This window comes from Thermobia domestica, chromosome 12 (assembly GCF_964235325.1).
Source record: "Thermobia domestica chromosome 12, izTheDome1.hap1.1, whole genome shotgun sequence".
Taxonomy (NCBI): domain Eukaryota; kingdom Metazoa; phylum Arthropoda; class Insecta; order Zygentoma; family Lepismatidae; genus Thermobia; species Thermobia domestica.
In genome coordinates this window covers 106,334,871-106,350,609 of record NC_137465.1, presented here as the reverse complement: position 1 = coordinate 106,350,609, position 15,739 = coordinate 106,334,871, and the positions used below count along the sequence as shown (strand labels likewise).

At 36.3% G+C, this 15,739-nt stretch overlaps 1 protein-coding gene across 6 annotated transcripts in view; it reads right to left on the bottom strand.

The window, feature by feature from the left end:
• Window positions 1–15,739, bottom strand: part of Iru (E3 ubiquitin-protein ligase Iruka) — a 181,068-nt gene that overhangs the window by 24,762 nt on the left and 140,567 nt on the right. For 2 of the 6 annotated variants that reach the window (XR_014127785.1, XM_081733942.1), the window contains one exon: window positions 4,210–4,258. The exons of the other annotated variants lie outside the window; for them this stretch is intronic. Coding sequence is in view for 1 of the 2 variants with exons in the window: in XM_081733942.1 (XP_081590068.1) it covers window positions 4,219–4,258 (40 nt within the window). In the remaining variant the exon portion in view is untranslated. The remainder of the gene's footprint in view (window positions 1–4,209; window positions 4,259–15,739) is intronic. 6 annotated transcript variants of the gene reach the window in all.

Sequence of the window (15,739 nt, the reverse complement as noted above, 5' to 3'; positions counted from 1 at the left end):
ATGCATCATGGTTAGACACCAAGTATATGTAGTTCAAGTAATACAATTTTTTCCTCTAAAGATAATAAAATTTCTCATTTAACTTTAGCTTTTGATTGATGCTTTTTAATGCATATTTGCATATTTTCAGTGTATATTTTCGTGATTTTTAGCGCATATTTGCATGCATATTTTGCTGTTTTTTTTTAAGTGCATATCCATCCCAAGTCTAGTTATAAACAAGAACACATTGAAATAATAATAATCAATTAGGTTTCGAAACTTGAATGGTTCGTGAAAAAGTGAGAGAAAAAGAACATTAGACACAGAAGAATGTGTCACTGTAAGCTATATTATACTTCTATATAGTATTCACTTTCTCCTTACTCTTTACATTCACTGGAGAGTTGTTAGTGTGAAAAGAATTTAAATGTACTTTACGTACAAGATGTATTACATTATCGAAAGCAAAATCTTCATATTTAGTGCTTCCAATGTGCTTTCTTCTAAGTATCATGGAATTTCCATATGTATACGCTAGAAGTCCTTTGTTGAACATTATATTAACTCAACGAAGAATTACAAAATAGGCATATGTGAAATCAACTCCTCAAATATCAAACATAAACATAGTGTTGATTTTAGAGAATAAAATTTAATATCACTTCAAGAATATCAATTTTGAATATATGAGAGACTTTCTCGCAAAGGATATTTATTTTTCCCAAATATTTCACATTTAATACTAGTTCCACATTAAGCCTAATAGTATGAACATAAATCACTTGAAACAAGATTCCGTTTATCGTAATCTACTACTAGATACTCTATTTCCTTTCCTTTCTTCTAAAAATATTTTATACATCCACATATATATAGTATCCTTGCCAAATATGGATTAAGGTGAGTAAATATTCTTTAATTATTTTTCCAGTTGCAGAAAACACTATTATGAAGTATGCTCATACGCAATAACATCTAGAACCGCTAACTTACATATCGCATCCTTATACTAATCTTAAGCTTCAGATGTGTTCATTAACTTCAAATTTCTCATGTAACGCAGACAAGAAATTTGTAGAATTAAATAATATTCTATAATTATAGAAGGTAAGCGAAAAAAAAATCAATAATATACATTTAGTGCAAAATACGACTATGCACTTCAATTGATGGAAAACAAAATGATTCGTTATTTATTTATTTTCTAGCATATTCACATGAAAATAGCCATGCTGAAAGCTCTCCTGAATTAATGTTAATAAGCGTATGACGTATGATCGGCAGGTTTCACTAAATGGACTGGAAATATTTTCTCATAATTGACTAGAAACTATACAGTATCCTGTGACGCATTATCGAATACACATTTATCTATTACTTACCAGCAATTAATTTCACACACATTAAGAAAGGTACACTGTAAGCTCTTTCGTTAAATCCTTCATTAGGCAGAGAAGGAAAGCAGAAGAAGAAAAAGCAGTAAAGTAACTGTCAACTACTTTTCTGTCTTTTTCGGGATTCTTTGTTCCAACCATATATACTGCGTATGTATAGTAATGGAAAAATTAATAGTAACGCCATGTAATTTTTACGCGTTTACAAGATTTAATAAATTCCTACATAAGCATAAATATACAATAAAATATACATCAATTTAAACGAAAATTTATGCAGTATGCAAATTAAGTTAGAGAAATTAACTACATCTGCAACAGTGAGTGATGCTTCACAAAATGTGACGTAAATGAAATAAAAGTCAGTCTTTCCGAATGTTTCATGGCCGACCCGGTCTAGCTTACTGCGAGTCTGTGCTAAACTATTTGATCAACTCCTCAATTGTGCAATACCAGTCTTTGTACGTTCTAGTTGTGCATGTGTTCAGGATGACGCAAATGGAATACCGAAGTTGTCAAACATGTAATAAAACTTGTCAGTTCTGAAACTTAAATTTAATTATACCCTAAAAATTCTTTTTTCTTTCATAAATATTTGTACGAAGTGCATTTTAGAAGCAAAGTCTGTAATTCATTTACATCCGACACAGAATGGGAAAAAGGTGTGACAAACACCAAACAAAGCCAGTAAAATTCGATCATTGAGTGTGTGTGGCAAAACCAATGCTGAAATTGCGCGAATTATGGCAGTGTATAAAAGCACAATAAGTAGCCAGTTGGCTAATTTCGGGAAGTAGGACGGATAAAAAGTGGAAGAACTGCCAGATGTGGTCGAAAAGTGAAATTCTTTCCTAGACAAAATAGTGCATTGGGCGGTTATGTCTTGCAGATTTCAGTCATCACAAGATTTTGCAACGAGTTGGCGGAAAGCGTCTGGTGTCAATGTTTATTCACGTACAGTGAGAAACAGTAGAAATCCATGAGTTTGTTTGTCAAGAAGCAATGACTTACACAGAAATAACGTACAATGCATGTGCAGCGGGTCCAGATTCACAAGGATTGGGCTAATGATCAATGGTGCAAAGTACTGTTCAGTGATGAGACAAAATCGACATTTATGAAAATGATTTACGTGTGCCAACGTGTATAGCATGTCTGGTGAAGCACTTAGCCCTGAGTGTACTGTTAATATCTCGAAGTACCCTACAAGTGTTATGACTTGGGGATATACCAATGGGATCGGTAGATCCCGTATTTGTGATGGTGATGTTAATGAACAAACATATGAAATGATTCTTCAGACTAAAATGAAACCTTCGGAAAGAGAGTTATTCAACATGCATTCTATGTCTTTCAATGTCCTTGTCACGGTCCCTTGTCACCATGATAGAGTTATAAATGATTATATCTCGTGTTTTTATGGCATGTTACATCATTTCCTTGTTCAAATTATTTGCTGAACTTAAACTCTACTGAAAACATATGGCGTGATTTGGAGGTTAATGTTCGTGCAAGGACATCTGCAACAAGAAATCAGTTAATTGAAGCAATAAACGACGTCCGCCAACATTGCACTAAAGCAGAGACATTGTAAAACTTAGTGAACTCCATGTCAAAACGGTCCAATCTAGTTTTCAAATTGCGTGGATATGCAATTAAGTATTAACTTAAATCATTTTTGTAGAACCTGAATTTAACTTCCGTTAACAATTGCGTCACATTTAGTAAAGTACCATCCATTGTTGCAGATATAGGTAACTTGTGCAACTTAATTTGCATTTTTCATAAAACTTCCTTTAAATTGATGACATTTTATTGTATGTTTATGCTTACTTATGTAGAAGCTACTTATTACACCTTGTGAAAGCACAGAATTACATGGAGTTGCTGTTAATTTTAACATTATTGCATATAATTCGGAATTATCACAGGCCTCCAATTTAAGTCCCAATTATATTATATCGTTTTACTATTTCGGGTCCTGATTATTCATGCCGCCCCCCCCCCCCCTCCAACCTTCCTTTTATTACAGAATACAATATAATTAAAGTTTCATTACACTATATCACTTGGTGCCTACTACAGACATAAATCAATGATATGTCTGTCGATTATCCTTGCGAGATATTTGTAATCTTATCAAAACTAGTCACATATCTTACAATTACCTGTTAATACAAATTTGGTACAAAGTAAAAAGTAAAACAAAGTTTTGTATTTACAATTCTACATCCGGGTGTAGTACTAGATTCCAAACAAATATTTAAATAAATCATCCTAACAAACTAATCTATATTTTTAAAATAAAACTGCAAGACTATTATTGGTTTACTAATCTAGAGAACTTACTTTTGTAAGGAACTGATCAATAAACGCTGTGAGATTAGATATGTCACACTAGCAACAAATTTTCAAGCTATTTTAGTCATATATGACCTACACAACGTAAACGTGACATCGGAATCAAAACTCGCTTTGTATTAAAATATAGCACGTTATGTGTATGTAATATACAGAAGTCCAACTTTACATTAAACAAAGTACGTAACTACAAAAATGGCAAATGCCATAAACGATTTAATAATTTTAATAAACAGTTTATTTAAACTAATTTCCATCTTCTTCTCCAGTACTACGAGTTCTTTTCTTCAATTCTTGAAATAATTTTGACAGTAAGCACTTGGAATATCCTGTGTTAACAGCTACTGCTAGTGCAATATATAACTGAGAAACAAAGCACTAAAATCACTGAACTGTTAACGACACATACATATTCATGTATGATTGTAGGTGCACAGATTTTGATGCAGAAGTTAAATGTTGGGATATTTACCTGGTAGAACTACATAAATTGTTGTCCATTCGTGGGCTGATCGATCAACCTATTAATCAAGAGCATATTGAATTTTGTAAATGAACAGCACTGAATAAATGCGCTCTATTACACAACATAAATGAGAAACTAAGGATTCAAGACTTTGTTATCGTGGAAAAACTACACATTGGTGAAAACTCATTTAAGAACACCTAGAAGGAGTACACGGATCTGGTCTAAAATTGGTACACAAGATGATCGTGATAGGAGACAATAATTCCAACATGGTGTTCATGGGATATCCTGAAATTGTTGCGCAGAGTGTCAAGAAACATGCAACACTAGCCTTAATAACACGTCTATACACGCCGTGCGGCTACATAAAACAGCTGTTTGGGGAAGTAGCCGGTCGTACAGATACTGAATGTTTGTCCGAGGTATAGTATACACTCTAGCTGTACATCTTGGAAGTAATTGGGAGATGGTCATTGCAGAGTCAGGCGTTGTCCACCATGTCAACCACATGATCGATCAGAATGAGGTTCGGATACCTAGTAGATCAAGGCAGAAGGCGTATACCCAGTAGAAAATGCTATGTTATAGGAACCCTCTGCCTATCGTGTACGCCACCGATGGACTACTGACACGTCACGATCTACGGGAGTTGAGAATTCCGCGACACCACCACAGTACCTCAATACACGACAACGCTCTAAGTCATTTAACTGGATTCGATCTGGCATTAAAGACACAAATTAAGATCCACACACAACTACACTCGATGCGCTGTCCGACGAACTTCAAGGATAAGCACGTCTTCTACAGACACATTTTGCAGAGCAAATTCTTCTAATTAGACAATATAAGGGATGTCCTTAAACGAGTTTTCACCGGTGTAAATATATCTATATATTTTTATAGTACTTTATAATGCTGATACACTTAACTAAAACAACAAAAGCCTTTGCAATACAGCAATTCTAACCAACGTCGAACCATCCGTTTTGCCTTCTTTGGTGATTAAATTTTTATTACTAAAAAGGAGAGGCTCCGAAGGTGTCAGTCTGTGATTTTGCACATAGACAGTACCCACAAGAAAGCAATAACTGTGAAACGGTCAGTTTACGGCACCATCTAATAGAACTCGAGATATAGGGGTTTGTACCTGAAAAATAAGTGAATAAAGAAGCATGGTATCCATGTAGTCCGTTGGTAGTCCTAAAAGTTTGGAACGTTGAAACAGATAAGGGAAAGAATTTAGTGTCTCTATGCTAAAGACTCGCGTTCTAGATAGTGATACATCTTCCAAATAGCGAGCGTTCAAGATGGTAATGTAATGAAGTATGTAATATATTGCACGCAGGAACATATTTTATAGTTTTCTTCTCATCACTAATTACTTACTCTTCTCTTCACTTCACTGATTACTTCGCTGTACTTACATCTCTTCACAGATTGCATTTTAGCTACAGGCAGTCCATATTAGAACTCATTAATTTAAATCACTTCAATCCGATTTACCAATTAGGAAGGAGCTGAAGGGAAACATATTGTACCCCATATTTCTTAAATACACACCCCATTACCGAGTTCTAATAGCTGAAACCGTAAACCGTTTGAGATTTACTGGTTGCTGTAGGTGGATGCTCACTACATACTGTCAATTCTATTATTTTCTCTTATTTATTTATTTATTCTCATATTTTTCAGATACAAACCTTTATCTCCAGTTAGTCCCCGTCTGTGACAGTCCGGGGATCCTGGGGCAAAACATTCTACTTCGATGCGTTGTATTTTGAAATGACGAAAATGTATTTTCTTGTTTTGATATCTGTTTCTCCGTTTCAGATTTCTAGGGAGCCACGGAGTTTTCAATAAAGGATATATTACCATCTTGAATGCGCGAATCTTCAGCATAGAGACTAGAGACTTTTTCCTTCTTTCTTTCAGCAATATCTTTTATTCTCCTTGCAATTTGTAAATTTTGAGTTGGGATCCCGTCTAGCACCCTTCGGGGGACCCGGAAACAAAACTTTTTACCTCGATACATTATACTTCTGAAATGATAAGACACGTATTTTTCTGTTTTGATATATGTTTCACCTTCTCAGATTTCTAGAAGTGGCCACGGAATTTTCAATGTTGGATTTATTACCATCTTGAATGTTCGCTATTTTGCACAAGTTTACCACAGAGACTCGAGACTATTTCTTCATCTTTCTTTCAGCAACTTTTAAATAATATACTACTTGATTTCCCATGCCATTTGCAAATTTTGAGTTGGACCCCGTCTGAGACCCGCCGGGGGACTCGGGGGCAAATGTTTTTACCTCGATATGGGGCACTTTAGATATGATGAAACACGTACAGTCATGTCCAAAATGATTGTCGCATATCTATAAATATTCTATTGTAGGAATATAATTTGATAACGAATTTGCCCGGTATTTCTTATAATGTTAATATGTGTATAATAGGCAAAGACATCTATGTGGTAAATTCCATGTCAAAAGAGCATCACATAAGAACAATATAACGAAAAATAATCTTTCTTGTTCATTTAGCAACATTTTGTTTTACTCATTCTAATTTTCGTATTTATAATTCTTTTCCTATGAAATTTACCACAAAATTTCCCGATTATACACATAGTATCAATATTAAAAGTACCCTGCAAAATCATTATCAAATTATATTTCCACAACAAGACAGTTATAGATATGCGACAATAATTTTGGACATAAGTGTACCTTCCGGTTTTGACATTGTTTCACCGTTTCATACTTTTAGGGGTGCTAACGGACTACATGGATACCATGTTTCTCTATTCTCTTATTTTTCAGATACAAACTCCTATATCTCGAGTTCTTTTAGGTGGCACCATGAGCCGCTTCAGATTTATTGCTTTCTGGTGGTGTGCAATCTATGTGCAAAATTTGAGCAAAATCGCCAACTGGCACTTCGGAGCATCTCCTCTTAAGTTTGATGACAAAGAAAAATAAATTATATACATGTAACAAGCAAGCCACCTTAAGATCGGTCTGTAAGGAGAGTTGCCAAATATACTAGGAGTTTGGAGATAAGGAAAGCATACTTACTAATCGCAATCAGTTGACCACAGTGACCGAAATACAGAATTCAAATTGGGTGTTCCAAACTGTCATGGAGATCGAGTATGTCGAAGTTGTGTGGGAAGAGAATTATAGAGTATCCATTAAGGATAATGTTTCGATGAAAACAAATGGGACACAAATGAAAGAGATGTTTGTAACAGAAATTACTGACATAGTTGATATTGTATATATATATATATAGGGTGACTGGTAACTCGATGCATTCCTTGCAACAGGATAATCTACAAGTACTTTGGAACATTTTCACCTATATGAACCGGGGTTCGCAAATCATTAGTTTGAGTAATTTGCATATGTGTGATTTCTTTGAAATTTGCCGGAAAACGAGAGGTGTGCGAGAAAGTTTTACTCTGACCTACTTCCACATATCGTAGAGCAATGAAATTTTACATGTGTAATCCTGCGTACCTATGTAGGTTATGTGGTAATGAACAGCTTGTAGCTCTGCAGCGTTGCTGTGTTATAAGTCCGAACATGAAGTAAAATGTAGTGGTCCAAAATCCATTAGTGTACCTCAGAAAGGAGTGTGACAACATCGCAGAAATATTTGCTCCTAGGAAATGACTGCATGGTTGGGAAGAGGTGGAACGAAGATGATGTGCGGTTGAGAAAAAACACGAACTATGACAGATTTCATACCCAGGGTAGTGGATCTGTCTGGTCAACATTCGAGCAGTGAACGGTGTCATCATACCACACTCTGAGATTTCACAGAATTCCGCAATGCACGAAGCAGTAAGGGATAGTATACCATGGCAATTGTAGTGCCCTTTGCCTGGAAAGCTAGCAGCGTAATACCCAATGCTGATTCCAACTAAACGTGATCATTACTTTGGTCGCTCAGAGTTGAATAGGGACTTCCTTTGGTGGTGGTACGTCGGTGTATTGGATTGCTATTGCTTTCTTTCTTCCTTTCTCTCATTCTTTCTTTCTTTATGTTTTTATGCAAGGGAATGATTCAAGAAAGTGTCCGAACCTCCAACTCTGGGGTCGCATCAGTCTTTTAGGGGGTCTAGGATTTGGGAAGGAATAGGCCTGGCCTTCTAGAAGGTACCATTACTGCGTTCGCCTGGTGGAAGTGAAGAAAACCAGGGAAAACCTAGTCAAACCAATGACAGCGTGGCGACGTACCACCACCAAAGGAAGCCTGCGTTCAACTGTGACTGTAAAAGTGATGATCACATTTATTTGCAATCAGCATGGGGTATTACTACTTGGTTTCCAGGCAAAGGATACCATAATTGTCATGGTATACTATCCCTCACTGCTGCGTGCGTTACGGGATTCTGTGAAATCACAGAGCGTGGCATGATAACAAAAAGGTGTCCGCCTCCTGGAAAACAACGCACCCGTTCACTGCTCGAATGTTGGCCAGACGGATCCACGACCCTGGATATGGAATCTCTCATAGTTCATGTTTTCTCTTAACCGCACACCATCGTCGTTCCACCTCCCTCCAATCATGCAGTCATTTCATAGGGGCAAGTATTTCTGCGATGTTGCCACGCTGCTTTCTGAGGTGCACTAACGGATTTTGGATCACCACACCTTACTTCACGTTCCGACCTATAACACAGCAACGCTGCAGAGTTACAAGGTGTAATTTACCCATGACCTACATGGGTATGCAGAATTACAGATGTAAAATTTCATTGCTCTACGATATGTGGAAGTAAGTCAGAGTAAAACTTTCTCGCGCACCTCTCGTTATCCGACAAATTTCAAAGAAATTACACATGTGCAAATTACTCAGAAACTATTGATTTGCGACCTCCGGTTCATATAAGTGAAAGTGCTCCAAAGTACTTGTAGAATATCCCCTTCCAAGGAATGCATCGAATTACAAGACACGCTGTATATATAAAGAGCAGAAGGCGGGGAGGAGGGGAGGGGCAGAAATTACTGTCAATAGTTGATCTAAAAAAGCAGACGGCAGCGGGGGTGGGGGAGATCAATCTTGATGAAATCAAAGAGAAATAATTTTGAAAAATTAATAAAACACGATCAAACTCTTACTGTCAAAAGTGACAAAATCTTTAAACTCAAGTAGCGAAAGACAAGCAATCCCAAACCGACAATCGTTTGATTTCATAATCCCCAAGAATGCTTTTTCGAATTATCAGATCTTCATGGGACTGGTAACATTCTTTGGTGATTAAAAAAAGAACGTTTGTAGTAATAAAACAAGTTATAGGCAAATAACACCAGCATCAGTCATATTACTGCTTGCTTTCCCAGGTTACACAATCTCTTTCTCTGAACTGGTGGATCAGGCGAGAATATCCTAATAGCTACAAAATACACTGCATCAATTTCTGTTTCATGTGTACTTTCTCTGCTGTCAACTGTGGTCGGAAAATTACACTGTTCAAGCACCTAGCACAGTATGCAACCCACCTCACTGATCGAGTTTAAGTGACTGAGATTATTATATTTAGATAGCTTCTTTTTCAAATAATTATTAAGAGGTTCAACTAAAGTCCAACAACTGAACTAAGAAACAACATTGCAGCAAAACAGAAAGGAAAAATGAGCTGTTTAGAAGTAATGTTTTCGAGTTAATAAAACTGGAAGATACTGTAAGAAGGAAATTATGTTGATGTTATAAAACATGGATCATTAAGACTTCAGTACAGTTTCAATGTAATTTTTTAACCATAATTTCTCCCAAATTTTTCATACACAAGTTAATATGCAAGATGCATGCGCACGGTCCGACATTGGAAAAGAAATCTTCAATGCAAGGAAAGAAATATACTTGACGCTCCTTAATTTCTCTTGATTATTGATAAGATATATTGGATTATATGAGAAAAACAACAATAGTATTTCACTACCTTGTTATTAGCAACAATATAAGAAATGTAGGAGTACAGAAAGAATTCACTAATTTCAAAACAACAGAAGTAATAAAAAGAATGATAGAACAGATGGTGTGTAATCTTACGTAAGTCAAATTATCCTGCATTACACTTCAGAATTTTTTGTTTACTCTCGAGAAATTTTTAGGGTTTCTTTTATTTCCTTCTATTATCTACTAAAAACATGATTTAACCCGAGACAGCCCAAGGGGTGCCTCGGAGGCACCACTCAACTTTTAATGCCATTATTCTTAATAGGTATTTCGTGCCGTGTTCTGCGCTCTAGAATTCTCCTATCTCTTTGAAATACACCCTCTGATTGCGTTTCCTAAGCTCTTTTTTTACTTTACCTCAGAAAAAATTGGGTTATTTTTTATACTAACGTAAAGGCCCAAGGGGTGCCTCGGATGCACCCTGGTCAACTTTTAATGCCATTATTCTTAATAGATATTTCGTCCCGTGTCCTGCGCTCTAGAATTCTTCTATCTCTTCGAAATACACCCTCTGATTGCGTTTCCTAAGTTTTTTTTTTTTTTACTTTACCTCAGAAAAAATAGGGTTACTTTCTTATACTAACGTAAAGGCCCAAGGGGTGCCTCTGAGGCTCCTATGTACTTTTCTAATTATTTGATACTGTTTATTTTTTATTACCACTGACAAATGATTTCATAGCAAAGTAATGACTAGCCTTTCATATTAATGACGGGAAATGCAAATGGTCGCAGTGGGTTCAGGTAGCTGGTATATGCAGCAGAAGTCTCAGAGGCACCCCTTGGGTCGTTTAAGGGTAAAATTAGCATGGGCTTTCTCGGGTTAAAGTAAGCCAGTGTTAATGGAAAATCATTTGATAAAACGAATAGAAATTAAAAAACGGAAACATACATACTTGTAGTGCAAAACGACATTAAAAGATGCTGTAAGAGACTGTCTCAGCAAAGAAAACTAATAGAAATAAAATTTATCGTCGTAGAAGTACAAGGAACTTAGATTCTCTTAATTTACTCTTTTTAACTACTAGCTCTTAACTGACTTGAGAAAAATTAAACGAAATGTTGCAGTAAGAGTTTCATTTCATAAAAGTAACACGCTTGAATAATATCACACTGGCAAGCCTAACGACTGAAATTCTGAATATATATATCGACCCTTGTAATACGAATGCAATTTCAATCGTGTTTTGAGCCTAATCTATAAACGAATCTTCAATGATGTATTACTTTCAACTTCATTTCCAATAATAGATTAACTATGATCTATCAAATATTTCTACTCTACTACATACACCTAATACATATACTACTTCTTTCCTGCTAAGTGTACGGTGTGGAATTTTGATTAGGCAATTATTTCACTAACTGGCAATTAAGCGCAGCCACAGGTATTCATATTATGTTATAATTGTAACTGTACGTTAAAGTGAAGAGTGAAACAATAATCATTTTGAAGATTTCACCATACACTATTTTGAAAATCATTTACACGTCAAGGTATACTCTGTACAAAAGGAACTGTTTTGTGTAGTAAGGACAGTACTACTAAATGATATTTCAAAATCTGTTACAGGTTCAAATATTAAAATGGATGCTACAATTTTAATTTTTCTTTACCGCCCTTTACGGTCCTTTCTGCTTTCTATTTTAAATGGTTCATTCATTTTCTCCTGATGAGACCGAGAACCTCGAAGTCATCTTTTACCCCCCCCCCCCCAAAAAAAAAATGTCGTCTTCTCTTGTTAAAAGTGAAATTTCCAAAACGCTGTGGCTTATACCCACTTGATTTGAGAGTTTATATACCAAGTTTCATATCTCTAACATCTCTCTCATCTTAAGGGCTTTTGAGATATGACATTACAATGATTGTAACTTCCATATCTTTTTCACCTTCTAGGGGAATATATATATATATATATATATATATATATATATGGACAAAAAATATAGAAACACCTGAAAAATTGCACATGACCTCTATTAATGTCAAGTATGGCACATAGAACGGACTGCAGTCAACGGGGAATGGAGAAATATAGGTCGTGTATGGTTGTGTACCATTCTTCCACCAAAGTAGCTGCAAGCTGTTGTAGAGACGACGGTGGTGGGTAGCGGGCTCTCACCTTGATCTCCAAAATTGACCACAAGAGCTCAATGATATTGAGGTCTGGCGATTGTGGAGGCCATGACAGATGTGACACTTCATCTTCGTGCTCATCAAACCAATAATAATAATAATAATAATAATAATAATAATAATAATAATAATAATAATAATAATAATAATCAGTTTTACGTCTCACGATTATGCGGGCTAGGCTAAAGGAGACGGCGATGATGAGAAATGAAAGAAATGGTGGAATGAAGAAAGTAGTAGGAAACGGGAGAACTCCCGAGGAAACCTACAAACACGTTTGTCCACCACAAGTTTACTTGGCGCGAACTGGGATCGAACCAGAGACCCCATGCACTACAGGTGAACGCTCTACCACTGAGCCACCGCGACCCGCTCATCAAACCAGTCCTGGACGATGTAAGATGTATAAACATGGGCTCTGTCTTCTTCAAACACGGTATAACCATCATCAGGAAACAAAGTCGGGACCATGGGATGCAGCTGGTTATTCAAAATGGTTACGTAGTCCCTGGAAGTAACATGTCCATTCAGGGTGATGATGGGTCCAGCAGAATACCAGGATATGGCTGCCCAAATCACCACTGAACCACCGCCAAACTTCACTCTTTGTAATATAAAGTCTGTATAGCACGGTTGTGCTGGCGGTCTCCACACGTAAACTCGGCCAGCAGTTGAAAATAATATAAAGGAAAACTCATCCGACCAGATGACAGCCTCCCACTGGTCCATTGCCCAGTTTTTATGGGCGATGCACCACTGTCTCCGTATAGCAGAATGGTCAACAGTCACGAGAGGTTTGGGAATTGCAGATCTGTCATAAATACTTTGCTTGTGGAATTCTTTTTTGACTGTTTTGACGCTAACACTGTATTCACTTTAGCTGTGACTTTTGGCGCCGTGATGATCTGCTTGGTCACAATCCTACCCAACGTTCGTCTGTCACGCAACATACACTTGTCCATGTTGGCGCTTCGCTGATGCGGTTTTTTCGGAACACTCGTAGGCAATCATGATGATCGAGACTATGCCTCTTGATACGCCGAACATTTCCGCTACTTTCGTCATGGAAGCTCCCACCATACGCAAATCATGTTTGAAATGGTTAACTCTTTTATAACAGGCGTTTCCATGTCCATCCCCTATAAATATATACGTCTTTAAATATTTTAAATGGAAAGTCTAATATAAATTTCATGTCCTTACCATTCAGATTTGGATGTATGGACATTTTACTATAATAATTGAGATCCCTATTTCTCTCTTACCCGTCGAATTTCCAAACCATCCTTCCTTAGTGGTTAACTTATGTCACAAATCGTATACGCCGCCAAAATTTCAAGTTTCTAGCTTAAGTGGTTGGGCCTGAGCGTTGATCAGTAAGTCAGTCTGTCACTCACTCACTGAGAGCTGCTTCTTTTATATACGGAGCTATACACATTGACTACAATAAACATTGTAGATCAGACGTAACGCTAACATCATCTTTCCAGTACACGAATGGGGCAACATGAGAAAGCTGAAGGAAATCACTACTAGTCCAGTCAAATTACACCGAAAATAGGCCAAACCTAGACATTTAGAATAAAAAGATGGGACCTTCTTGAATTTGTCGTGATCTCTTCCTCATTAGCCTCCAGAAAATCCCAAAAAATCCAGTTGCGGGTTTTCCGCCATTTTGAATAAATAGTCTGTCATCTTGGATTTCTCGCATGCACTTAGTTTATGCCACATAACTTCTAAACTAACGTAGAAGGATCATTCTTTCTTTATTATACTTCTAATATTATAGGCAATGTAACAAGTTATTATCACTTTTCTCCGAGTAACCATTTTTGCATGACTTTAGGATAAACTGGAAAATTGGGATCTGTATTAGGGCCATATTCTTTTCATTGCCTCATACAAGTTAACAGAGTAAAATTTAAAAAAAAAAATAAAAAAATGCTCGAATAAAAGTTGTTGGAAATTTCATAAGGTTTAAAACGATGTATATATTGTCACTATATACAATGTCAGAGATGCGAAATGAACCTTCAAACGTCATCGGACTGCGCACAATTTCTGTAGATACATATGAATGAATCATTTAACATGAAGAAAAACGATATTTATTGATTTGAGACGGTTTTTCATTGCAATTTCCCGTAAGTATCAACAGGTTTGGAAGTTCGGCTAGTTTAATAAATAGTTCCTAAACAATGGCGTCGGCAGGGGGTGCGCAAGAACTCTGAAAGTACACTTTCGCACTATCTTTCTGTATGTAGGCCTGTGTGTCCAATGAAATAAACGTTTCAAAAGGAAGATGAAATCTATTGAAATATGTTGTACTGATGTTATCCTGCAAACAATCCAGTTGTGAGTTTTCCTCCTTTTTGAATAAAGAGCCCTAGTCCAGTGCAATTACGACAAAAAATCGATCAAACTTTAAGATTTTTATTATTATTATTATTATTATTATTATTATTAAAGATAAAACCTGTTAGAATATGTTATATGTATTGATATTATACTAAAACAGTCCCAAAACTCTAGTTGTTGGTTTTCCATAATTTTTGCGGCCAATTATATGAGCAATATGTGAGGTTTATTACAAAACACTATGGTAAATAATGTATTGTATTTATGGTTACGACGTTGGATCTAGCGTAAAGGATATAAAACACTGGACATGAACAAAGAAACCTTGAATACGCGTAATCGTTGAGGATAACATCCACGTTGTTCGTTTATCTCAACAGGAATTTCTTTCTAACACAAAGAACAAACCCGAATTGATATCACTTCTGACGAAATATCTCAAGAAATCTGGTTGTACCGTATAATCACCTGGAGTTGCAGACACATTAGTTGTGTTAATTGTAACAAATCTTGCAAAATCTACCTTGTCAGTAATAGTGAGAGAAGATTCAGATATTTTGGTTCTGATGATAGCACTCGCAACAACTGAGACATATATGTTTATTCCTGGCTCGAAGCCACCACATAAGATATACAGCAGTACCAAAGTTCAGAGAGCATTGGGAGATATGGTGAACTGGATTTTATTTCTGCATGTCTTCACTGGTTGTGATACAACTTCTGCTCCACACACATCTCTCTACACACATCTGCTGATGATGTGGCAGCTGCTGGAGAAAAATGTCTTAGTGTTATATAGATGTGTAGAGAAACGAAATCTGGATTGTACAAGATTCTGCATGTACAAAAAGATTGTATCCAAACAACGCATTAGTGACACTTTCAACTTAACAGTACTATCTCCAACAACAGCTGCTGCAAATCAGCATAGTCTCCATGTGTTCTATCAATTTCAGCAATGGAAAAATCAAGAGACGACCCCAACTGATTGGGGCTGGAGAATTTGTGGTGATTACCTTTTTTCTGTAACAACATTTGAACAACCTGTTCCAGAAGATTTGTTAAAGT